The sequence below is a fragment of the Centruroides vittatus genome, unplaced genomic scaffold (assembly GCF_030686945.1).
Source record: "Centruroides vittatus isolate TY-2023 unplaced genomic scaffold, ASM3068694v2 scaffold_1209, whole genome shotgun sequence".
NCBI classification, from domain to species: domain Eukaryota; kingdom Metazoa; phylum Arthropoda; class Arachnida; order Scorpiones; family Buthidae; genus Centruroides; species Centruroides vittatus.
Genome location: NW_027122673.1, coordinates 402983 through 430833, shown reverse-complemented (window position 1 = coordinate 430833; position 27851 = coordinate 402983). Strand labels below are relative to the sequence as shown.

The following is a 27851-nucleotide window of genomic DNA, read 5'->3' as shown; positions in this document are numbered from 1 at the left end:
AATAAATTTAATTAAAAATTAAATTGGCGCGGGTGGAAAAATAAAAAAAATATATAAAACGTAATTACACTTTCGGGTGACGTCACGTAACGTAATGATATCAGGCCGACTCCATTTCGAAGGAAAAGGGAAAGTAGATTGTCGAATAAGGGAAAAGTTTTCTTGTATAAATGTTTAATTACCGTAAGAATTTATAACCGTATTATGGTTAATAACGCAGTAAATCGTTTACGATAAAACTTTTATTTAGTTATTTAATTAGAATTATAAATGAGGACGAGAATTTAGGTTAAATTTGCCTTTGAAAGAAGGGGCTGCGTCCATCTAGGTGGCCGCCATCTTGTTTGTTGAGCTGTATTCCGAGTTTCCATTTGGGATGTCAAAAAGGCTCAAATCTGGATGAAAATGGATGAAACTAAAATTATCTATCACATAGATGATGAAGAGACTCCATATCTTGTTAAACTCCCAATACCACCGGACAGAGTTACACTTTCAGATTTCAAGAATGTACTCAATAGACCAAATTATAAATTCTTCTTTAAATCTATGGATGATGATTTTGGGTGAGTTTTCCCATCTTCTATTTCATTCATACATTGAAACACACTTTATTTACCATTAATAAGACCAAGTGTAAGTACTTTATGTGTATATACATAAACTACTCACACTGATGCTTAATTTATGTACATATACTTAAATTACTTGAGTAACTTCTACTCGTCAGTGTTGTATATTAATAATGTTAAAATAGGTAATTTTATATATGTATTGACACGCACACATATATATGTTTACGTTCTTCTTGTTTGATAAATTTTATATTAAATTACAGTTATTGTTTGGATTGTAAAGTCACCATTGTTTTATTAATACTCAAAAACAAGTGTTAGATTACAGTTGATAATCATTTAATGTTGATGTTTTTCTTGTTGAATTCTACATTAATTTTTCCTATATTTTGTATTAAGTTTATTTTAGTATTAATATTACATATATATATATATTTATATTTATTTATAAAAGTCAAAATATGTATCTGTGCGTGTTAGGTAAAGGATTCTGTATTGTTTGATGTGTCGGCACAAAATTTAGCCCAAGTATTCTTTGATCCTTAGAAAAAAATATTTTGGCTGTCCTATCCTGTGACCGTCTCTAAAGCCACCCTCTTAACTTAAGCCCAAGCAGTTTTTCTTCCAGTTTTGTTATCGTAAACACTCTGGTCAATAAATGTGCATTTTAGATACTGAGACTATTGAGCACTATGATTGGCCTTTCTTTACTGCTAGACTTTTATTATGCCACCACAGGACATCAAATTAGACTTAGAAAAACACTATTTTATTTTCAAAGTAGTAGTAGAAAATAAAATAGTGTTTTTTTAAGTCTAATTTGATGTCCTGTGGTAGTGTAATAAGTCTAGCGGTAAAGGCCAATCTTAGTGCTGACAAGACTAGACAAGAAGCATATTAGGGTATACTATAGAATCTATAGTATAGATTACTCCCTATGGAATTTCGTGTGTTTGGGTATATATCTGAACTTAGTGGACCGAGACGAGTTCAACGATACTCTACTTTTGGACCGGAGACGAAAAATAAAAAAGTTATCATACTTTTTTCCGGCGATCGCGCGATGATAGGGAGTCGCGTCACTCTCTCCGCTAAGTCGGCCTCGCTATTGCGATCGGGACTCCCGTCGCTTGCCGTTAAAATTGCCTTTAGTAGACATTTCCCCCCTTTTTTTACTTTGTTCAAGAACTACCGTGAATCGATCACTAGTTTAGCACATGGCGGCATGTGGTGGCGCCCGTACGAGAGGTCAGTTGGGCCGCCATGTTCGCTGCCATAAGTAACATTAACCGAAATGGCGATCGTGCGATGATCGGAAGTCGCGTCGCTCTCTCCGCTCTCGTATCGCGTGTTTAACGCTCGGGAGATGACCGTAGTCTGACGTCACGGTTTGCAGACTTTACCACAAGATGGCAATACTAGCAACTACGGTGCCGTCTGCATGAGAGCATTAAAAAAGTATGGTAACTTAAAAAGTGTGATAACTTTTTTATTTTTTCGTCTCCGGTCCAAAAGTAGGGTACCGTTGAACTCGTCTCGGTCCCCTGAGTTCAAATATATAATCAAAGTCCTGAAATTCCATAGGGAGTAATCTATAGTACACCTGCATATTATAGTACTAAGACTGTTGTTTTTATGGCCTCTCCCGACCCGACCTTGCTGATTTTCCACCCCCTCGAAAGTCTGAGCGATGCGTGACAGATGTGGCTAGTATTTTTGTAATATTAACATACGATATGAAGTATTTATATTTGTGTTATTTGATGAATTATATATTAAAATAAAGTTATTGTTTGGATTATAATGATTGCTTATTAATACTCAAAAGAAATCTGCTTGTTTATAGATGACAATTACAGATGTTGATTTTTTTTTCTTAAATTTGATATTAATCTATATATGGGTATTGATATATATGTCATATTTCGTGCTAAATTTGAATCATTAATAAGTAATCATGTTCAAAACAGGATACGTGTTACTTATAGTTAATCATTAATTTCACAAATATAAGTGCATTCAATGATTAATAATAGTAATATAATAAAAAGAAATTGCAGTTAATTATAAAAAATGGAAATAATTCTGATTGAAAATACGTCTCACCATATCTATCTAGTAAAGCTCTATTGACCTTCAGATAACAATCACCAAACGCTTACTCTTTTTAATCAAATTTTATATTGTAATGCCATGATTGTTTGTTTAGAAGTCATAATGCTTAATGTAAAATCATTGGCAACTGAAATTTTATTATTATTTAAATTTGTTGGAATTAATATATTAAGCTTTAGATTTCCTAATTAATTTTGAAACTTTTTATCGTGTTATATAATGCTCACTGTTTTCTATTGCTATCAGTTACTGTTTTATGTATTCGAATCATTAACTTCATATTTTTTTTTGCTCATTTATTGTTCTTATTCAAAGATATAATTAACCTTTTCGACGATAATTAAAAAAGTATGTTAATGATTTAAGTGATCCCAATTATAATTATTTTAATTAAATAAACGTATTAGATAAATGGCTCACGTGCTAAGAGATTTATTTATTGTACGGTTAAGGAAATGTCCATAGACAGTTGATTTGCACCTCCCCATTTTAACAATTATACCCACATTAAAAACTATACAAATGATTCAACAATAATAATGATAAAACAAAAAAAATTTTGACATAAACAATTGCAATAACTAGAGAGATCTGTTTAGAGTGTTTATAAGTTCCATGAGATCAATCCTGCATGTTTAGCAATTGCAAATAGGAAAGTTATGCTAAACAAGGTTCTTGTTGGACATAGTTGGCTGAATCGTAAGAATGAGATTCGGCTGATGTGAGCTATGTAATAGTATTTTAAAGCATGAAATATTTATTCGCCTAATGTCCTAAATATTCTACTGCCTGTTTTATGGCATTTTAAAAATATTAATGTCGAATGTATCTCGGTTATGGTAAAAATATCAGATTACTGGAATGTTCGAAATGTCCAAGGTCATTGATACCTTTATAAATATATATTATTTTACTTGTGTAATTTTTTTATTATTCTACTAATTTTCAATATATATATATATTTTATTGTGTATATTGAAAGATAAAAATTTAAGTATTAATATTCAGTGACTCTGCAGTGTAGTATTTGTGTGTCACCTGTGACATATATTTTGGCTTGAGCTTTCCTAAAATGTCATTTAGAAAGAAACCAAGTTCTACTTGGTTTCTTTCTAAATGAACATTTTAGGAAAGCTCGAGTATTATTGACCAGTGTGTATGATACTGACCATACAGCTTTTCCTTTCATTGCAGTGCTGTACTTCTTATCCTTTAAATGTCAGTTCTGAAACAATAGTGAATACATTTAAACCCCTTTTTCTAATTGATTTATTTTAAAATATTTTTGTAAGCCATTATTTTATTATATTAACATTTCTCCAAGTAATGGATCATTCAGCTTTAAAACTATATTGATATTTGAATAAATAATAATATAAAATCAACAATTGGATACAAAAGTAAGTAAAAGTTACAATTCTCTATCGTGCAACTCCGTTTAATGTGTTAGTTTGGTGAGAATAGTTTCGTGCAAGTTCTATCTTGATGGCACAATAAGATAAGAATTGCAGTTTGAATACACATACAAAGCAGTACTTTGCTATTGATTGAAAAGTATGGACTATGAAAGTTTATCTTTTAATATTAATAAACAGCATAATGAAAAAATCTGCCAACAAGTTGCGTGAATTTCCTGGCAAACAAATTTAAAATTGTACATGGTGCCATCTGTTAGAAGTTTGTTATAAAAGACTTGTTATATTATTAATTAGCAGATGAGTCCGGCATTTCTTGGGCAGAAAGTACGGTAGTGAAGATTAGGATTATTAGATTATAACAAACTTGCCCGTTTTCGCTGGGAGCAAGAACTACGATAACCTTACTTGAATAAAATGATTAATTCTAAATATCACAAAGCACTCAGCAAAATATATATTCATACACTTAACACCTTATTCTTGCCGAGAAAATATAAATTTAAATTTATTTAAAACAAACAAACGTTTTCAGCCTGATTCACAGGCCATCTTCAGGTTTAGAATACATTTGAATTAAAAATTCTATCATTGGAACACAAAATTCAAATTCAAAATTAATAAGATACATTTAAACAAAAATTAAATAGACAACATAAATACCAATAAAACTAAAACATAAAATATATAAACATGCAAGAAACGAATATATAAGTATTAATAAATGCAATACTAAGACATTCAATAAAACAGTTATAACTATTGGTTAGAGCCCTTATTAAAGTTCCTAACCATGAACTTCCACGCAGAGGGTAGACTTTCTGCGTCCCTCGCATTTAGACAGCCTTCTTGTAATCTACTCCTATAAATCTGTAACTTTTCTGCCGTCAATGCCAAAGATGGAGAAGATAAAGGGTTTATGATGGTCGCCTCATTCCATTTAACTATAGCTCCTGGCGCTTGCGCCATTTGGGACAAAATTGTTGCATTAGACCTCTTTCTGATGTTATAACTATGCTCCTTGATTCTAAGCCCTAAACTTCTAGTGGTTACTCCAATGTAGTCTTTTTTAACGCCCAATTGCATGTTCTCATACGGAATTTTAAAAAGGGCGCCTAATTTATACAAAATCCTCAGGAATGATAAGGATGGTATAAAATCAGAAGAGAAAGCAGGAGTTTATAAAATTCCATATGAGAACATGCAATTGGGCGTTAAAAAAGACTACATTGGAGTAACCACTAGAAGTTTAGGGCTTAGAATCAAGGAGCATAGTTATAACATCAGAAAGAGGTCTAATGCAACAATTTTGTCCCAAATGGCGCAAGCGCCAGGAGCTATAGTTAAATGGAATGAGGCGACCATCATAAACCCTTTATCTTCTCCATCTTTGGCATTGACGGCAGAAAAGTTGCAGATTTATAGGAGTAGATTACAAGAAGGCTGTCTAAATGCGAGGGACGCAGAAAGTCTACCCTCTGCGTGGAAGTTCATGGTTAGGAACTTTAATAAGGGCTCTAACCAATAGTTATAACTGTTTTATTGAATGTCTTAGTATTGCATTTATTAATACTTATATATTCGTTTCTTGCATGTTTATATATTTTATGTTTTAGTTTTATTGGTATTTATGTTGTCTATTTAATTTGTTTAAATGTATCTTATTAATTTTGAATTTGAATTTTGTGTTCCAATGATAGAATTTTTAATTCAAATGTATTCTAAACCTGAAGATGGCCTGTGAATCAGGCTGAAAACGTTTGTTTGTTTTAAATAAATTTAAATTTATATTTTCTCGGCAAGAATAAGGTGTTAAGTGTATGATTAATTCTAAAGCTAAGAAAACTTGTTTGGAACATAATATTTCAAATTTTTCAAATATGTAATGAATTCAGATATTCGTTCAAATTCATTTATTTTGGATTTATTGTTTTTGTGTTACCTGAACAGTAGAAATGATTAAAATATTTATCAGTTTCTAAAATGTATACTATATGTTACTGTATGTGCTACTATTTACTTTCCTTCTTTATTATTTACACTTTATACTGACTAAAACTAACTCTCTCCTCTTTTCCCCAGGAGAGTTGAATTTCCAAAAATCCCTTCTTAATGTGCATTCTTACAGCATACCCTACTAAAATGCAAAAACCTCATTTAAAATAGTACAGTAGAAGTGACTTCTTCAAGGTAATCCTTAACCCTCTACCTGTTCCCCGTGGGGGATTTCCAAAAATATTCTATTACGGTGCATTCTCATGGCATACTCTACTAAAGTGCAGTTAAAAATAAAAAATTGCATTTAAAATAGTACAGTAGAAGCTGTTTCTTAGGATAAGACTTAATCCTCTCCCTCTTCCCTGCGGGGGCGAATTTCAAAAAATCCCTTCTTAGTGTACATTCTTATGACGTACCCTAACTGTGTACCAAATCTCAACTTTCAACTCCTAACCATTTGGGCTCTGCGCTTATTATTATTATTATCATCAACCCATCTCGATTATATTATAAGATTATTATAAAATGACAAAAAGCCAAATTTTGAGGTAGAGATGAATTTTATAAAAAAAAAAAAAAGAAATTGTAAATTCTAATAAGTAAAATTTTCATAGTCTGACTCCACTCGAGATGTGAAATATGACCACCCTCTTGAGCTTTTACCACCAAAATTTAATGGCATCAGTGGCCCTTATACATGGGCAATCATGCCAAATTTGTTTCTTGATTCAATTACCCCATTTTGAGATATTAAACAAAATAGATGCCAATACATGCATGGAATTTTTTCCCCATTTTCTTGACTTTGGGTTCAGGGGTTTCAAAATGTGGAGATTTGCAAAAAGCTTGGAGGGTTAAATCTGACACAATTTCAATACTTTCCTGTGTTATATATATAACAAGCTGGCAATTAAAATGCAAACTTGGATGTAATGAAATCAGTGTAAATTTGTAAAAGTGAAGATGTTTCTTTACAACTGTGTCATGAAGGTGCACTGAAGAAAGACTGTGACTTGGCCTGAGAAGCGGTGGAGTGCCCAGATCTGCACTAGCTCTTACCTTTGAAAGGAGGCTGATCTGACATTTATACAAATTGTGTCAGGCAGAGATTCATACTGAGTAGTCTGGCACTGCATATTACTAGAACATCACAGGTCCAAAATTTTTAAAACTAATATTAAATAATGCAAAGACATTCATTTATAAATATGTATATATAAAGTATATTGTAATTTTTTGTATCTAAATACTTTATTAACTGTAAAAATCATTTTAACAGTAAAAAAATTCATAACCAAATCCATCATTAGAGGACTAAAAAGAAATAAAATTGCCATATTTCTGTAAAATAGTCACGAAGTTATTGAAATAGCCATGTGTTTAAAACTTTTCAACATATCGTTCTTTACACAAAATATAAATATTATAAGATAATTATAAATATATTCAGAAAACAGTGTGCGTAAATTTTAATGATTTAATTTGAATCCTTTAGTGTAAAATGTCGTAATGTAAAAAATGCTTTGCTTTAGGATATTATAACTCAGTGTTACTAAAACATTTAGTGTCTGCATAGCCTATCAGTAGCTTATAGGATAAAACTATTGAACACTCAGGTTTATCTTGGCTTTGTGTCTAACCAATGGGCTGGTTGTGCAAAGGTTTCCACAGAAAAGTCCTCTCAGAATGCACCGATTTCTTTGCAGATTGTCTGCATGTTGTGTTGTCTTAACTCATCAAATTGAACCAATATCCATGAGCTCCTCTTAAAAAATTAAATAGTGTTTCTTTCAATAAATGTTTTTACAGTAATATATTAAAGCAATACACCAACCAAAGCTGAATTATCGGGCTAGAAACGGCTATAATAATAATAATTTATAAGATAATTTGGTACTAGAGTTAGGTGTTAGGTGCCATCTCTTGCTAAATTTAATAATTATAATTTTAATTAAATAATTTAGGACTTACTGAAAGAAAAGAATTGGCTTGGAGTGGGACTTGAACCCGCAACTCCTGCTTACCATGCAGATGCGTTGCCAATTATGCTATCTGCACCTCTGGTCCGATCTCCTCTTCCAGTTTATATAAGCTTACGTTATGATCATCGACGGCCATTACAATGCCGGCTGGGGACACATCACGCGCCCACATCCATAAACATCTCCCAAGGCACTCAACTGGCCATTGCAACCCGGCAAGGCATATATATATAAACAAACTTCATCAGCTAACAAGCTTTATGAAGATTATGAGCAAGATTATGAACTCTTCTGGTCCTGCACATTAATTCTTAAACAATGTCAGGATAGAAGAATGTTATTCTTATGAGGAGCATTCTACATCTCCTCCTTCCTACCTTGTAAAAGTGCCACTTCAACATTCCCAAACTACCGATCACATTTATTTAATGAATTTAAACCAGAACTATGGACTATAATGTAAAAAGTGTTTCATTTTTTTTGTTTAAAATATTTTTAATTTTAATCTTAAAAACTTTTAACTTTTTACAATTAAAAATCTTAAAAAGTTTTAAATTATTAAATTTCAAATTTTCATACTTTCAGCTGGAACAATTTTTTAAAAAACTAGCCCATTATGTTCTTGTTCTATTCAAATACAGGTATCTCTTGATTAACACAATTAATTCCTTGATATTGCTACATTATCAAAATCTCATTAATCGAATACGGTGTCTATGTTAAGCAAAGATGACCGTTAAAGCCACGTTAATTGAAACTTCTGTTCATGTATAAAGGGATTGCCACAATTAATTTTGCGTATTAAGCAAGGGATACCTGTACAAAATAGTCTTTACAATCATAAATGTAGGTTATCCAAAACAACATCTTCACGTGACCTTTTTCCACACCAGGGACTCGTCTAAAACACATCAAGGTTCTATCTTTTATTTCAGGCTGCAACTGCAGTAAATTATGTACTGTACAAGATAATGTCTACCAGTAATTGGATAATTAAAATCACAAATGTAATTTATTTATGTCCTGGATTGTTATTTTAAATAAAAAAAATCTTGTTTGGTATAATTCTAATTGAATCAGTTCTATGAGGTTAGTTGTAAGCTATCAAAAGTATTTGCAATTTTTAATGCCATAGGACAGTGAGTACTGTACATTTAGTGTTCAAGATGGAGGAGGAAGGAGATGTATTTGCATTTTCTATTTTCAACTTTTATAGAGTTTATTTATCAACATTTCAATAAAAGAAATTGTGGGATAAAAATTAAAATTATAAATATATTTTAATATACTTACATTTGTCTGTGTCACACACTATGCTTATAATTTTAAACTCTTATTAAAATAGTGCTAATTATATTAAAGGAATAATTTTGTAAAGTATTGAGAAACCTGTAGCAAAGGTCACCAATAAATACATGTGATATGTGTAATTGCTTGACAAACATAACTACCAAAGTTAGTTGTGATTGGTTGTAGGAAAGGTCTCTCTATTGCCTTGCCGCAAAAGTTGAATCTGATTCTACTTTTTCAGCATGGCAAAAGGTAGCAACAAAGTTGACGTAAATGTGCTGCTTTTCTATGTCGTGCGTGCATCCTCCTTTAAATTCTAAGTGAATCTTTTAGATGGCATCTTTAACGCATTCAAGCAGAAAGAAATATGTCTAAATGAATGCACAGTATAATATGACGAAAAAGAAAATATATTTATTAATTTAATATATAAATATCCAGCCAAACATCTTTTTATAGTGTTTGTAGGATAAAGAACAAATCCACTTTAAGTAAAGATCTACATATATTCCTAAGTAATAAAATAGATGGTTTACAGCATTATCTGAATCATGATAGACTCTCAGACATGTTATATTACATTGTATTATATTCTGTTTGATTTAAACTTTAAAAGAAAAAACTTAAAAAGACAGAAAGATTATTATTTTGGCTGTAATCCTCTGTTGGCTTCATCGTAGTCTCAAATGTCAACAAAAGACCATTAATTCTTTTACAAAATTTTTTAAATGCACAGTAATGAACAAAATGTTATCTACAGTAATAACGCAGAAAGAAAACGATTTGATTGATAGTGATTGTAACATACAGTAGGCAATAGTACTATATTTCCGTGTGGTCGCATACTGATAATCAGCCACAACACGTCGGTGTAGTTCTTTTCTGCAAAGTCTATAATAAGGAATTTACTAAGGACAGTATTAGTACTTTACATCTAAAAGGCAAGACTGCAGAATCCTTGTAACGGTAGGAATGGAATAATTTTACGATGCATTTTGAACTTGAAGCAAATTGAACAACTTTTTAAGCATATAACTTACCTTGATCCCTAAATTTTTGCTAATTTCTCTCCAAGTCTTGTTTTTCAAGTATTTTTGATGATTGTGTATAAAATCTACATGCCATAAAGAACCATATCGCCCAATCAGTTGAATGAAACAAGCTTGCAAATTCTGGCAATTCTGACAGAATGCCTTCTTTCTGCATTGCTATATTCGATACTCTTGTTGGGTGGCTCTTGCAACCGGTGCAAAGAAAACAGACAGGTTTATTGTCTGTTGCAGCTAGAAAGATGAACTGTGTAAATATAGCTTAAGTCAGGAAAGCATACTTTACCTTCACTTATAATTTTTATCTTTCAGCTTTGGATAAATTTTAAAAAATAAATAACTTATACAAGTTTATAAAGAGTTTAGGTAATATCAAATATATGACTTCCAAGTTTACCGACTTCACAGAAAATAGAAATAAATTCCAGAAACACTATACAAAGTATAGGAATCAACATTTATTAACTGATAAAACATTTTTTTGGACTTCCTCGTCCAAAATGCAGAGTGTATCCTTATCAGATACACTTTGCATTTGAATCAAATACAGTAGAGCGTCGATAAGTGGAACGTCGGTAAGTGGAATGGCCGGAAAGTGGAACGATTTTCAGTCGGACTGTGTCGTGCCGAATCGAATGTTTTTGATACTAAATTTACTTCTAAAGTATAATTTTCATGTTTTTTATATTCTTTAATATATTTATTTTGTTTGTACAAAATGCAGAAATAATTTTTAACGATACGATAGCCTCGATGATTATTATAAAAATTTTCGTTAGGCTCAAAAGCGACGAAAATTCAACACGAAGTGACACGCAACGGAGAAAAATTTGAACATCGGACAGGTTAATGTATTTTTTCGTACAGTCGGAAACTGGAACAAATCATTAACTGGAAGGACCCCAGTCCCCAATTGGTTCCACTTATCGACGCTCTACTGTAATAATAATAATAACCGAACAGTTTCTAAATAGGAACTATTCCAGCATTTCTGCAATTTACTCCGATTAAGTATACAATTATAAGGAAATGTAGACACAAAGTAAACCACTTTTTAACTATGTGATTAATTGTATTATCTAATGTATTAATATAAATTATTTAATTAACCTTAATTTTATAATTGACCTTCTTTCATAATAACAAGCAATATTAATAATTAGCACTAACTGTTAAGAAACAAGTAGACTTTTGACTTCAGTGTATTATTCATTTTTACCTTAAATCAAAGGTGTTCTATTTGTGTAATATTCTTAATTTGTGTTATTTTCTTTTCTGGAATGTGTGGATGGCTGCTCGAGCAATCGAAAATGTTTGTTGCTTGATAAATTACTTCTTTGGACTTCAAATGCACCACACCCCAAATCTTTCTTACTGTTTTTTAATATATGCAGAATAATTCTTGTGTCATTTTTAGCTTTAGCTTTCTATCGGCCTTTCTGCTCGAACAAATCCTTCCCTTTCTATTGAATACATTATATTCTAAAGCTCTTGATAAATAAAAAATTAAAAAATATCTAGTAATTTCTTGTATTGTTTAATTCATTATTTGAAATGTTAGAAGAAAGATTTATAGATATCCCTCATTATATACAATCTCACTTTATGCACTTTTATTATAATGCAATTTGAAAAAATCAAAATATATGCCAATTAAAATCTCCACCAGAAGATATCTACAATTTAACAACTTGTTCACTGTTCACTACGTTTATCTGTGTGCTTATGGGGCCACTTGCGTGTGGTCTTTCACATCCACAGAATCTGAACAGTGTATGACAGTATGTAGCCTTTTGGTTCTGGACATTTTGGTACAGCTATTATAACTAGCTATAATGGATTTGCTGTGGGATTTTTGATTGTTATGGATTATAGAAAATTGAAACTTTTGGTGTTTGGCACAACATGTGGTCGACATTGTCGACCACATGTCATGCCAAAGTTCCGCGCAGGCATATTCAGCTTGAACTTGACACAAATTACACAAAACATAAAAGTTTCCTGTTGATATTAGTAAAAAATAGCCAAATTAGGCAGAAAATCTCTGAACCTTGTATTCTTATGCCATAGTAATTAAAGTGATTGTACTATAACTGTTGTTCTTTAACGTCATCTGTGTCAAAATAACCATGTCAAAACATTATAGATCCAAACTCTGAAACAAGACAAATGGTAGTTTATCTTTCTAAATTTTTAAAAATTATTTTAGATTGCAAGATTATAATCATTTTGTCAAGAGGTGAAGATTGTGAACTCACTTACCCAGAATCTTTAAAGAAGGAAGTTGAAGATGTTTAAGTGTTTATTAAGTAACAAGAAGTCAGAGAAAACAATGTATATGCTGTGAAATAATTAATTAATTTTCAGCAGTTTTATCTCCATGCTCTTCTGCATATATAACAACTTTTCATTTTAATGCATAAACTTTCAGCATTCGAACGACAAAATTGGCGTATTGTAACAAAGGTCACACGAGGGAAAATTGCAGCAAAAGTGTTAAGTAGTGTAGTGAAAATGTATTAGCGATGCTTAATGCATTATTAGATGGTAGCCAATTGTTTTTTTACTGCAAACGTAAGATGCATATATGCTTCGGAGAAGTAAACATGGTTTTAAAATCTGCACCTTAGAATCGAGGAAATAGTGTATATGTTATACTTGACGTATAAGACATAACTGCTAACAGAACAGTAAAGCATTAAACCAATGTAGATTTTATTAACTACGTTTTCTATTTCAATATAACATTACATTGCAATTAAATAAGTAATAAGTTCAGACACTCATAAAACCTTTAAAGGCAGCAAAAACAATTTTATCACCAACATTTTCAGTCATTTTCAAAGACTGTCTTCGGGTAGAATACAAAATCAAACTTGGAGAAAATAGAATATAATGGATAATTTTTCGAACATGGAATGCCGGTTGGTTTAAATTAAAGATTAAAAATAAAAGGATAAAGTAAAATTACAAGTAATATGTACGTACATAGATAATGAAAAAATAAATAACAACTAAAACTAAAATAATAAAATATAATATAATATAATAAGGAAATTATCCAGGCAGCAGCACATCAGAGAACATAGCCCAAGAGGCTGGAATCTCCAGAAACCCAAGACAAGGCAATTATATACAAAAACAGGTAAATATTATATAAGGTAAACATATGGAGAAATCGTTTCTGGTTATGCCAAGTTCAACTCAAAGCAGACTCTCCAAGCTGCAGAGAGGGCATTGATATTCTTATTGACAGAATGACTCTGTCACACATATCTATAAATGTATAGAGCCTCCACGTAACATATGTGATGTCTATTTCTAATACTTCTGATAATTTTAGCATGTTACCAGCAAACATCTGAATCGGAGAGAGCATAGGCAGCGACGGCCGTGACTGGTTCAGATTTCTGGATGTTACGTTAATGCTCCTTCAGTCTAGCATAAAAAGATTTTAAAGTGGCCCCAATATATTGAAGGTCGTGTGCAACCCTCTCGTCACAGAGAGGAAAGCATATACATACTAGCTTATAGATAGGATTCCTTTCGTATATGATTCTTCTGCTAGTGAGTTTACTGATCTTCTTGTAGACTTTGTGGGGGTCTAGCGTACTCCATCACAGTATAATCAGTGCTTGAAGAGTTGTTTTTGTTGACTTTTGGTTCCAAGTGCAACTTATCTGTAACGGCCTAGATGATGCAAGTTTTCTGACATACTTAAATCCTTGCATTCTTGTCCCCGATATCTTGACATTGAATGTAGGCTTTTCTAATTACAGCCCTAAAGGCTGCCAGTTTATAATGCAAAGGGTTGTGGGAGGCTTGAGGAATGAAGAGTGGACTGTAGGTGCATTTCTTATAGATATTGATTTTAATTACTAAAAGAGAAGAAAATGTCCAGGGAGTGTTTTACAGTCACTTTCTTGCTCCAGGTTTAAGGGAGTTGATGTTGCCGACAAATTCCCAGACGTCAAAGCATCATCTTCAAATGATCAAAATGTCATTAATATATCGAACAATAAATAGATGTTAAACGTATACTTAGGTAAAATTGAACATTCTGGAGATTTTAAGACCAGCTCACATAGAGTTCCAGAAAGGAGGCTGTCTATACATATACAGTAGAGCGTCAAAAAGTGGAACCAATTGGGGACTGGGGTCCTTCCAGTTAATGATTTGTTCCAGTTTCCGACTTTGTACGAAAAAATACATTAACCTGTCCGATGTTCAAATTTTTCCGTTGCGTTGCTTCGTTGAATTTTTCTCCGTTGCGTGTCGCTTCGTGTTGAATTTTCGTCGATTTTAAGCCTAATGAAAATTTTTATAATAATCATCGAGGCTATCGTATCGTTAAAAATTATTTCTGCATTTTGTACAAACAAAATAAATATATTAAAGAATATAAAAAACATGAAAATTATACTTTAGAAGTAAATTTAGTAATCAAAAACATTCGATTCGGCACGACACAGTCCGACTGAAAATCGTTCCACTTTCCGGCCATTCCACTTACCGACGTTCCACTTATCAGCGCTCTACTGTACCTCTATTTTGGATGTAGGTGGTGCCATCAGATACAAAGAAAGAAAAATGTGAGACTAGATGTGTTAATTCCAAGATTTGCAGTAGCAGTCTAGAAGAGTGCTTGATATTATATAGGAGGAAGTCCCTGAGATGGCAAAAATGATTCTGATTTTATAGAAGGACATAAGGCTTCAAAGTCAAGGACTATAGTATATTCATCTTCAAAAAGTACAAGGTCTTGGAGCTTCCTAATGAGAGTTAACAGAGTAATAAATTTGTTAAGAATTCAACATAGATGCCATGGCGAATAACTTTTATCTACGACCAGTCTTAAGTTTCTTCCTGATTTATGTATCTTTGCAAAAGCAAATAACCTCGGTGTAAAAGGTGAGAGGACAATGGCATTGTTCATTTTGATCTTATGTGCCAAAGATGTATTAGTGAAGTATTTAACTTAGAATTATTCTAATAGGAGTCACTGTGCAGTTGGTAGAAACAATGTAATATTTCTAATGTTCCTAGTTTATGTTCCAGTACATGTGCCGTAATAATTTAGCCTCCATTCCTGCGATAGATAAAAGATGAAATTATGTAATCTTGTAAAGCTAGATTGTAAGAGGAACAAGATAACCATATCTTTTAACTTGTTGGCCTTTAACTTTAATGATACAGAAATTAAAATTTGTTAAAAATAAACAAACAAATAAACTTCCATGTTGCTTCAAATACACACTTTATTAAGATACAGTGGCTCGAAGAAAACTGTAATCACGGACCATGTGCACAGTATGCACGATTCTACTGTGGCATAAATAAAGAATTGCTGCTCTTTTTTTCAACATCTGTTAGAGTTAGTAGAAAGGCGATGGTGGATACATACAAAACTTTATGAATTTCAAAATAATTTATATACTTGGATTCTATTCTGATAGAAGCAGTTTGTTTTACTTTTAAAATTACAAACTAATTACAATATGTAATGTTTGTTATTTCTGTTAGTTATTATTTTAACTGTTTTAATATCTTTTAAAACTAAATTTTTAATCCTCAGTCTTAACTTCCAGTTTCCACTTCAACTGTCTTGACTTAATCATTTGGCATTATCATGGTGTATAAAGGACCAATTATAAGAGAAATTGTACTCTTGTGTCAGAATAAGTATCGTTAGCATAACGTTGTCAATGACTACTATAATATTGACGTTATAAGTTGTGGCCAATGCTAGAGTTAAAAAATATGCCCCTCACCACCCTCTGCATTGCAGAAGTGCATCACTTCCAGCTTTTCCAAAGTGACTTTGGAAAATCCAAAAGCAGTGCACTTCTTATTAAACAACATAATATAATTGCTATTGTACTCATGGAAGCACAGCACATTTTATATTACGTATTAATCAAACTCGTCAATGTTGAAATGTCCATCCTTGTCTGCGGGACTGCTGATGTACTCCGCGTTAACACGAATGCCGCACAAACTGATAGTGTAATAATGAGGCTCAATTGTGTTTGCACACACCAAATAAATGACACGTTAAACAGTATCATTGTCAAATTTTTAAGAATTTTCAAATCGTCAGATGATGATTTTGTCAATGAGAATGCTAGCTTTGGATTTAAGTGTCGATTATCATAAGATCTTTGATGTTTTAACTTAATATAATGCTTTCAATGTAATGTATTTTTAACTTTTTATACCTTTATTAATATAAGATGTTAATACGACTTTATGACAATTAATATAAGATGTTAATACGACTTTATGACAATTAATATAAGATGTTAATACGACTTTATGACAATTAATATAAGATGTTAATACGACTTTATGACAATTAATATAAGTTGTTATTCTTATTTCAGAAATAAGAAATTGATTTGAATGCAAGATAATTCAATTTTATTATCGTAGTATAGTAGTAATTTCTACATTTTATTGAACTATTGTTATCTGAATATAATAATGAATGAATTTCTTAAAATATTTTCAGGGTGGTGAAAGAAGAGATTAGTGATGATAATTCCAGACTTCCTTGCTTCAATGGAAGAGTTGTATCATGGGTAAGTTTTTGAGAATTAAAATTTGTTTAAATTTATGATAGATTAATAGTTTGGCACTTTGATCACGACTTCTTATTGTATTAATACCTTTTATGCTTGTGTCTTTTTTGTGTATTTGCATATAAAAGAAGTCTGGCAATGAGTTGCATAACTTTCCCAGCAAAAGTGCATGTTTAAGAAATGCTAAGATGCATTAGCATAAAGTTAAAATTGTGTGTGGTGTCTTCTGTTACAAAGATTTAGTTAAAAAAATAACTTTTGTATTATTAATTATTCTAAAATGGCAAAAGGTTTAAAGGGTTTAATTTTATTTTCCTGGCTGTTATGTACACATAACAAGGGAAAACATTGGAATTGTGTTAAATTTGACCCTTTGAGTTTTTTGCAAATCTCCATGCTTTCAGACCTCCCGAATCTAAAAAAGTAAAAAAATTCCGTGTGCGTGTTTGTTTTGGCATCTATTTTGCTTAATATCTCAGGGTTGGGTAAAGATTAAGAAATGAAATTTGGCATGGTGGCTTGTATTTGAGTGGCATTAGTATTGGTGCTATTAAATTTTGGTGGTGAAAGGTCACCAGGGGTCGGTAGGGAGATAGAGGGGGGTTCGCGTATCTCGAGAGGGGTAGGACTTAATGAGGATTGTGTTCATTGTTAACATTTACACTTGTTTTTTTATTAAACTCATTCAAGCTTTTTGCCGTGTTATAGTAATTAAAAATTATATAAAGTGTTTTATAACAAAACCTTATAATAGATGGTGCCACACAGTTTTACTTTTTTGCTTAATAATATAAAGGTTTTTTTTAATAAAAATTTATAACAGCTGGGAAAATTATGCAACTCTCATTGCTAGATTTCTGAGAATAGATATAAGTTTTTTAAAAATATTAAAGGCCAATGATGAGCAAAATTTTAAGTCTGACCCCCACTTCCATTCAAGGAATGAAATGTGAAATCCTTGATCTTTAACCACCAAAACTTAACAGCTTTGATGTTCCTTATGTGCAAGTTACCACGCCAAATTTCATTTTTTAATCTTTACCCCATCCTGAGATATTAAGCAAAATAGAAACCAACAAACACCTCCATGCACAAGTGTGGAATTTCTGATTTTATTTTATGTTTCAGGGGTCTGAAAATGTTGAGATTTGTAGGATGGTTAAAAACACTATTTATTTATATGTATATTAGACTAGAAGACAGATATTTATTATAATGAATAATTTGTAAATAGTACTTGTAAAGATTACCAGACAACTTAAAAATATTAAATAGAACTAAATAAATTCCAGACAGATATTTAACTAACATTGCATGTTAAATTTTACATAAATCATTCGTACGATAACTAAATATTTGATAAATTGCAAATATTGAAAATAATTTTTTATTTTGTAGTTAGTGACGGCAGAGGGCAGCAGTCTTTCGGACAGTACTTCTCAGTGTACGGAGACTATGTCGCAAAGGTCAGAATTAAGACTTCCTTTGGATAGACCTGCTGGCATTGGAGATAGACCTTCTTCTTTTCAGTAATCATTTATTTCTTTTAAAGCATTTATTTATTTTTCATTAAAATTATTTAATTCATTTTATTCTGTTTGTTTATTTTATTTGTTAATTTATTTTTATATTTTTGTTACGCTATATATTTTTATTTTGAACACACATTAAAGAATATCCTTTGTTTAAAATTGAATGTCTCAGTTCAAACATTGCACAACTCAGCAGTGTCTTATTTTAAATCAGTATGGAAGTTTAAATGTATAAAATCCTGAAGCAATTTAATAAAAAGTTTTCGTATAAATTATTTATTGATTTGCTTGATTTTTGATTATTTAGTGCCGCCGGATTAGAGCATAGGGACACTCAAGGAGACACTACTTGCACAGAAACAGAATCAATAATTAGTTCTAGAAGAGGTAGAAGTCATTTAAAATTTAATTAATCTATTGATAATTATGTATGATTTTATATTTGATGTAATAATAAAACATATTTTCAAACAATTTTTATAAATTTCTGTTTCAGAACATGGACATCCACATCGTTCGGCGAAACAGAGGGATAAACATTATCATGATGAACATGGTAAGATTTAAAATTACATCTTTTGCAATTATTTGTAATAGATTCTCCTATTTGCCCTTAGATAACTAATTCTTGGAGATACCTATGAAAAATTTTATGTAAAACAGTCACTTTTTATAATTTTCAAATTTCAAAAACTTCCACACAAAATCCTCATGATCTCATTGAGTAGTAGGCGAGTGAGTAGATATTTGTAAGAATCTTTTGCAATGTTGGGTGATGCATTCTTATGTGTGATTTGAAATGGGCTCACCTGCTTAATTTGAAGCATAGAAGGTGGCGGGTAAAAATGCCACAGCTGAATGTTCAACAGGACTGTTTTGTCCAAGAACTCTTACTTTCTATTTGTGGAATTATGATTTGTTTTTTGACATTGTTCTGCAAGATTGAACCATCAATAGAGAACTATAGTCTGTCCATCTTTGACAAGCATGCTTTGAAGCAGAAATACCTGGCATCAATCAGCTGGAAAAAAAAACATTCCTTCAAGACTGCACTAGTACGTTGGGTAAGAATAACCCGATGAAAAACATTGGATATTTATGCTATTGATGTGTTGCCATATCCACTGTAAGGCTCAAATGTTTCATAACTAACTATGGTTTATTTAGGATGTTGGTCCATTTCATGGCTGCTAGTCGGTATCAAAATTTTGACGATGTCAAGACTGCCATGCAGGCAGTATTTTGCATCTAAAATGAGGGTCAAAAATTATTAGTTCAGTGGGTTAGGTATACAGCAGTTTAGGATAGCATAAATTTGCATGCTAAGTAGATCTTTTCTCCAAAAATAATGTGTATTGCTAATATTAATCCACATTATAATAACAATTTTTAAATGTCAGGTCCCTGTACTTGTAAACCGCCAATTCCCTGTGGATGTCCTAGTGCTCGTCTTAACGGTCATAGTAAACACAGCCACGCTCACCTTCATCCCCATTCCGAAAGACACCGGGGACCCGGTCATGGATACGAGTCCTCGTCCATGATGACCAGCGATATTGAAAGCACTAGTTTTTTAGATTCGGAAGACGAAACGACTAGCAGGTACACGATATTTTTATGGCAAGTAGCAACATTTAAGTTGAAATTTTATGACATTTTTCTAAAATGTTCAGAATATCCACCACAACGGAAGAGAGCAGCGTATCGAGAATACACGCCAGACACAGGAGACGGAGGAAGAGACATCGCATGCCGCCCATGAGCAGAGTATGTATGTTATTGAATGAAATTTATAATTAATCAGTAGTTAATCCATATCGATTACTTTGCAGACATCATCTATCAGCAGTATTACGGATTCGACTATGTCGCTTAATATCATCACAGTAACCTTAAATTTAGGTATGTTTAATTATAATTAAGTACAGAATGTACTTTTGCGTCAGTTAAATACAAACATATGTATTCAATTTCAGATACAGTCAACTTTTTAGGAATCAGTATTGTTGGTCAATCAAATAAAGGGGGAGATGGCGGTATTTACGTTGGTTCTATCATGAAAGGGTGACTATGGATTTCTTTGCAAGTGCATTTTCTGTTATGCACGCACGTTATCTTAATTAGATCTTACTTCTTTGTAGAGGAGCGGTAGCTTTAGATGGAAGAATAGAACCAGGTGATATGATCTTACAGGTAAACGATATTAATTTCGAAAATATGAGTAATGACGATGCAGTGAGGGTATTAAGGGAAGCCGTGCAAAAACCGGGGTAAGTGGCACAAAATCTTTTGTTCATTTTTCCCGGCTTCGTAAAATAATATAAAATTTATATCAAACAATTCTAGTCCAATCAAGTTAGTCGTGGCAAAATGTTGGGATCCAAATCCCAAAGGCTACTTCACCATCCCTAGGACGGAACCTGTCAGGCCCATTGATCCCAGTGCGTGGGTTGCTCATACCGAAGCAGCTAGAGGTGAGCATTATTTGAAGTAATTTTTAACTTTAAGAATTGTACCAAACTGAAAGGGTTAACTTTACTGATAGCAACAGACTACCCACTGAGACCTCCTTCTGTTAGTACCTTAACTTCAACTAGTTCTTCCATTACCAGTTCGATTCCGGAATCCGATCGTGAGTACGAAATTTTAAATCTCAAATAATTTTGATTGTTACGTTAAAGAAAACCGAATTGTAAACTTAGGCCAGTTTCAAGAAAATCCGCTGACTCTCGACATGGACATGGGGACGATCGTGAAGGCAATGGCAGCTCCCGAATCTGGTCTAGACATAAGAGATCGCATGTGGTTGAAAATCACCATTCCCAACGCATTCATAGGTAAAGTTATATTTGTGCATCGGAGTGCATTTGTCATTTATTTGAAATTAATGGAATAGTTTCTTTCAGGTGCCGACGTGGTCGATTGGCTGTTCACACACGTGCAAGGCTTCCAAGACCGGCGAGAAGCAAGAAAGTATTCTACTCAAATGTTGAAAGCGGGCTACATCAGACACACTGTGAACAAAATCACCTTCTCCGAGCAGTGTTATTATATCTTCGGAGATCTGTGCAGCAGTAAATTTTTTTGAAATATTTAACGTACCGCACAAAAATTTTTATCTGTTGAAATTTACCGTGTTTTTTCTAGATATGGCAGCTTTAAAATTAAACGAAGATTCCGTTAGCGAAGCGGACAGGGACACGCTAGGACCTCTACCGCCACCGACGGCACCGCCGCCGTGGGGCACCCAGATGCCATACGGCGGTGGCTATGCCCCTCCGGCCACGGGTTTCTTTCCGATGCCATTCAACTATGCCAACGACACTTCCAATTTTAAAAATTTCAGCATCCGCGAAGGCAGTGTTCATAGTGGTTCGGGTATTTTATCTTCACTAGAATAGCTTAAGTCCGAGACTTCGGGGTTCTGACATCGGAGTCTGCGTTTTTCAGGTGGAAGCAGCAACGGCGGCGATCCATCCAAAGAAAAAGACAAATCAGCTAGTCCGGGAGGGAGCGATTCCGAAGCAGCTAGTCAGAGAAGCGGCGGGTGCCGCGGGAGCAGTGCCGGAGAAGGCGTGGGCAGCAGCAGCAGCGAGCAGAGCATCAACACGACGGCCTCTCAAGAAGTGCGGCGCATCGATTCCGTCCCTCCAGATCTTGCTGGTAGTAGACAGTCTTTTCGGATGGCCATGGGCAATCCGTGTGAATTCTTTGTTGACGTCATGTAAATAGATACTAGTTACATAGAGATATATTATTTTTTAACGCCGGCTTCTATCGTAATGCATGCCCTGTACATATTAAATTATTCGTTCGCAGTTAACGATTTTTAAATGTTGTTGTTTTTTCCCGTACCTTCCCGCCACCGGCACCGGCCCCGCACGTTCCCTAACCTCTTAACCTATCTTGTTGTCTCTTGCAGTATGCGGGTCCTTGTGCTCGTCTCTTAGTTGACTTGTCCTTTTTTCTTCTCTTTCATGCTTGACCTCCCAGTGGATGATGATATTTTGGAATACCAATACTCAGACAAAGGGATAGTGTAATGACCAGCCTTCCAGGGGACAGTTCGGCCAATTCACCCTCTGCCCTATCTGTCAACTATTGTTGATAACCAAGACCAGAGCTTTCACCTTCATTGTATGGCAACAAAAACTTAATCCCTACTAACCATCGTAACTGAATGGCATAGGATGGTTTTTATTTTTTACAGATATTATTTAATAAATAAAATAATATTTCCATCGCAAAACTATGAAGAGAGAAACGAAATATATCGGGATTTCGGTGTACGTCAACCTGCGGAAACACTACGAAATGTGATTTATTATTATTATTATTATTTCAATGTAATCCTGTATGTTTTTTTAATGCGTACCGAGCAATAATTTTTTTTGTGTGTAATTAGCAATATTGCAAATTTTAACGTTCATTTTCTCCCGTGAAATAATGTAAATCGTGATTATTATTATTATATATATACATAATTTTATTATTATTTTCTATTGTCGATTATGTACTGATTGATATGGGGACCTTAATAAACAATAATCAAATGTGCCATATTTTCAGTGGAAGAACTTTTTTCGACTTTTTAACGGGGGGAAACATGTACATAGATGTGAATAATTCAGTTACCGAAATACTCCGAATTAGCGTCGCCACATAGTTAATTTCCGGGAATGGCGGACGACATTTTTTTCTCTGTCTTTGTTTTCTACTTGTGTATAGATGGACGACGTGGCACTCGGTTGATTTTATGTCGGACGTCTCGCGAACACGATTACTGTGTATGGAATTATTTCTGCCTCTGCGGTAAATATGAGCGAAATATTTTGTCACTTGACTGTAAACAGCAGCTGTTGTGCAGATCTTGTATATTTTTCCACTTTTTTATTGCACGATCATTTATACTTTTTCTCGAAGAGCACGACCGTCGACTCCGCTTCTATCAGTCTCGTGACGGATGTTAACTTAATTATTTACGGGGAAATTGTAAATGGTGTTTTTTGACTTAATAATAATGATGATAATAATAATAAATGGCTAACGATCTTTTTAATTGTGTCGTTTTTTTTAATTTAGCAATTGTCAAAATAGCAAATATTTACATAACATTACAATATAAAGCTGAAAACAAAAATCTGCGGTCTCCTGCATTTTATGCAACCCTCGTCCTCTTCTTCCGATGCCATACGTCCGAGAAGAAAATCTGAAAAATAAAGTAATTAGTTTATTACCGGTTCATTAGCATAAACCGGTTATACTACACGTTTAAATTAAAAGCAAGCCTTTTAACTTGTCTAAAGGTGTGTGTGTGTGTGTAGGTACCATTTAATGGAATACACAAGTTAAGGTAGCTACAGTCAGAAGTCTAAGCAAAGTCTTTGCTTGTAACAGTTTCATTTCTCAATTTATTCATCATCCTCGTAAGTGTTCAACTGACGTAATTGTTTTGACGTTTGGTAGGGGAGACGTTGCTTTGCAATCCCAGCCGTATTTTTCCGACTGTCGTTTTGCTTTTGTTTAAATAGCGAAAATGATCGGCTATTTAGAGTATAAAAGCAAATTCTCCGAAGTCCCCAAACCGTACATTTGGGATCCTCCGCCATACTTTACGGTAAACACTAGATTCTTCGGAATTTGTAGTTTTCTAAACTTGAATGTGTGAGTCGCGAATATCTCCGATTTACGATATCTGTACGTTTTCCCAATATTTTAAAGAAATTCGTTTGCAAATCGTGATGGAATTTTTATTCTAAATTATTGTATAAATCTACTTTCTCAAAATCTACAAGTCATAATTTAACATGTCAGATTTTTTGCATATTAACTTATACAAGGAAGAGTAATTTGAAAAAGATCCACTTAAAATTACGCTTCGGTTCTTTTCTAAAATCGTGCCGGTTATGCAAGACTGGCATTTGTATTGACCACCGACTCGCCGGAAATACCTAAGACTTCCTAATTGCATATTTATTTATTTACCACTTAGGCTCGAGATTACCGGAAAAGCGAGTATATCTTAAGTGAATATTTATCGTCAGAGTTGTTATATTACGAAAATACAATTTCATTTAGTTTATTTTTGTTCAAAGGCATCGACAAAATACGATGCTCACTTGGAGTAAAAATTCCAGAACGTAAATTGTATTCGGGTCGGTTTCGAAACTCGTCTCCACATAGATGTTAATTGAAAAAAAAATTTGTTTTTTTATACAATTTGAATAAAAACGTTCAGATTTATGCCATCAAAATCAAAATGTGGAATCTTCAAATTCCAAAACAAAAAAAAAGTTATTTTTCAATTGGGTCGAATGTCACGATTTTTTTGAACAACCTAAACACCCGCCAATTCCGCAGTTATGCGATTTGCCATACTTTGCTTAATCGCACTGTGGGCATTGCCCACTTGTTCCTGATGGTCACAAAATTTTTATTATAAGTAGTTTGCTTTCGTTTCTCCCAGACAATCTTGTAAGCATGGACTTTTTCTAATTTAAATGCTTTGCTAGTTAAATATACATACGGAGTGTCCCAAAAGTCTCCATGCGGTGACAAATCGAGTCCACCGGTGGCTAAATCAATAAAACCATTGAACACCGACAGTTGGTCGTCTGTTTGCGTCTGACCAATGGGTTAGCCACCGTGCAGTGTTTTGGGTTTTCTCCGTGTGTAACACCTAAACAGAATCCACTTTCCACACAGTATGTATGGAAACTTTTGGGATACCTTGATTTTCAAGTGTAATCTAGGTTTTTTGATGTTCCTATAAGGATCTGGAGGCAATTTATGACTACTGTCGTTATTAGCGATATAGTTAGTAATCTTTTTTCATTTTAAATCCTAGTACCGTAAATGTTTTTGGTCAAAAAGTCTGCAATCTTCCAAGGTAATGCCCTACCGATATAGGTTGCTATTGTAAAAAATTACGGAGGGAAATGGCCAATCGTGTTTCGGTCTTTAACCGAAACACGATTGGCCATTTCCCTCCGTAATTTTTTACAATAGCAGAAATTGACCATCTGCAATTAGCTTCTTGTCCTGGATCGAGGAATGTCAAGGACAGTGATGAAACTTACATTTCACTAATGTTTATCTGTCATTTCAATAGGTTTACTAAATAAAAACTTGTTTTGTATTTTAACAAAGACGGTGATGCACAACACCAATATCGTGACGTGTTACGGCAGGGTGGAGCTAAGTAATGGTTAACGGAGACAAAGCAAAGTTCTAACGTATTTTGCTTCGATCATAAAGCAAAGATCTGCCACGTGTCATTCATTAATTCAAGAATATTTTTCATTCTATAAAATAATATCCAAATTCTCAAATTATTCATTAATATAATTGAAAAACTGTATTGCAAAGGTTAAATATTCATTTCTGCTAAAGTCGACTCCGCACGTTTGGTATTTGCCGAATGCCGAGCAAACGTTTGGTCGATACCGAACGGCGTGTACGATTTACAACTACTACAGGTATTTGTCATTTCCCACTCCTCCTTGGTATACCGTACCAATCGTAGAGGACGAATAAGCATTATTTGGTAATTGACAAATACCAAATGCACGAAGCCCTATTGACAGAAATGCTTACCTCGCTTTAATCTTCGAGCCCTGCAGTTTCTGGATTTTTCATCATAAGCTGTTTTTATTAAAAATGAAAAATAAAATATGTTATACACTAGAAAAAATTTTCGTACGGAGTAGAATCCACTTGCTATAATCATTTTGTGAGAAGCAAATGCTTACAAAGCAGCTCGGCACCAGAAGGAAACCAAATTGCACAACTCTTCAAATTTTCGGGAGTGTCGGGCACACCCTCTATCCTCTTAACAAAATGCGAGTGTACTAATTTCGATCCGCTCTACGAATTTACAATTGGGACTGTAGTTCTAGCCGCAAAAGGAGCCAAAATAATTCTACTGTCTTTTTTGGGAGGTAGGAAAATGCACCAATGAATAGCTCACCCTTGATAATGTATGAAAGCAAGCATTATGTGACAGTTCTTTCCGAGCTATCGTTCCGGATCACTTTTCGGGAGCCGCCCTCTATATGAAATTCTGATTATGGTAAGTGGATTCTATTTCAAGAATAAAAATACTCTTACATTAAATTTAAATGTTTCTTCTGGACATACTGAAATAATGATGTCGACCAAACTGAATATTTCTATCACTTGTCGTAATTCGTTCCCTCCGTTCCAAAGTAAAGTGAGTTTAGGAACGCCTCTATCTTTCTCGTAAACGGCCGACTTGAGATCGAGTTTCTGGAAAGAATTTATTCTGTAAGAAACTTTCACGAAAAAAGGAAAACTTCTTTGTGAAGTAGTAGTATTGAAGTCAAACTCACGTCACAATAAACTCTCTTTACAACTCCCATGCGAAGTATTAAGACGTCGAACGAATGATCCATGACGCCCATGACCATGGCTTTCTCTTCGAGAGGTCCGCATTCCTAAAAATTTAAATTTAATGCCACGGCTTTTATGTTAACTTTTTTCTCCTATTTACGAACTCTCACCTTTACAAAAATAAATAAGAAAAGTTCCGAACTGATCTCGTTAACTCTCTTTCCGGTGTATTTCATATCGTTACAGTGGTTTACCAATCGCTGTAAGACTCTCGATTCGTAAGCCGGAGGCGGACGATAACCTAAACGATCGCTATAAATTTATTAAACGGAAAAAGAAAAAAATTAATAAATAGTATGTAAAGATATTTATACCTAACGATGCTGCTAATAAACGATGCACAATAATGTCCGGATAACGTCGAATAGGTGACGTGAAGTGAGTATATAGCGGAACATTCAATGCGTAATGGTGATATAGAGAAGTATCGGTTAAATTACCTGAGTTGAAATAAAGTGCACACTAGGAAAAAAAAAGAAAAAAAAAGACAAAATATTAACCTTTTCTTTCTATAATTTAATAATTCTTTTGAAACTATCAACTTTGGCATTTTCATAATAAAAAAAAAACTAACTAATAAACTTCAAGAAGTCAAATATTTATTTGTGATTAAATGTTTTGCAAGACAATCTGTAAGCAAATAGACATCCCAAATATCAGCAAATCATGTAAATGACTGTACTGTACATATTGGAGAAGGGTCTTCATCCAGTATTTTCTGGTGGGCCGATGGACAAAACTTCCATTTGTTCATGCACAATGGAGTTCCTTGCCACACTATGGAAATAACGGACAATGCAAGGCATCCCGAGCTTCCTTGGGCCATCGATCACCCGACACGAATCCCATCGAATACATTTGGGAATCTGTTAGATCATGCACTGTGAAGACGTTCACGAAAA

General features: G+C 33.4%; 2 protein-coding genes across 12 annotated transcripts in view; one reads left to right on the top strand and one right to left on the bottom strand.

Moving 5' to 3' along the window:
* Window positions 1–93: 93 nt before the first annotated feature.
* Window positions 94–23596, top strand: dsh (Segment polarity protein dishevelled). Of its 8 annotated transcripts, none has more exons than XM_067284454.1 (17): window positions 94–566; window positions 16936–17005; window positions 18404–18471; window positions 18845–18924; window positions 19034–19093; window positions 19938–20139; window positions 20211–20304; window positions 20370–20439; window positions 20514–20601; window positions 20679–20807; window positions 20884–21011; window positions 21083–21169; window positions 21219–21374; window positions 21444–21611; window positions 21685–21915; window positions 21988–22261; window positions 22531–23596. In XM_067284454.1, exons 1-17 carry the CDS (start codon window positions 400–402, stop codon window positions 22535–22537), a joined length of 2079 nt encoding a protein of 692 aa, XP_067140555.1. In that variant the 5' UTR covers window positions 94–399; the 3' UTR covers window positions 22538–23596. The 8 variants fall into 8 exon arrangements, with proteins under 8 accessions (XP_067140555.1, XP_067140554.1, XP_067140549.1 ...); XM_067284453.1 differs by having other exon boundaries at window positions 18404–18534; window positions 21089–21169; window positions 21240–21374; XM_067284448.1 differs by having other exon boundaries at window positions 18404–18534; window positions 21089–21169.
* The window catches only part of LOC136986829 (DIS3-like exonuclease 2), a 40391-nt gene continuing 36126 nt past the window's right edge, over window positions 23587–27851 (bottom strand). For all 4 annotated transcript variants that reach the window (XM_067284444.1, XM_067284445.1, XM_067284442.1 and 1 more), the window contains exons 15-20: window positions 27264–27411; window positions 27060–27190; window positions 26889–26993; window positions 26647–26805; window positions 26134–26181; window positions 23587–23746 (exon numbers count right to left, since the gene is read on the bottom strand). In XM_067284444.1, coding sequence (XP_067140545.1) covers window positions 26140–26181; window positions 26647–26805; window positions 26889–26993; window positions 27060–27190; window positions 27264–27411 — 585 coding nt within the window. In that variant the 3' untranslated portion in view covers window positions 23587–23746; window positions 26134–26139. The remainder of the gene's footprint in view (window positions 23747–26133; window positions 26182–26646; window positions 26806–26888; window positions 26994–27059; window positions 27191–27263; window positions 27412–27851) is intronic.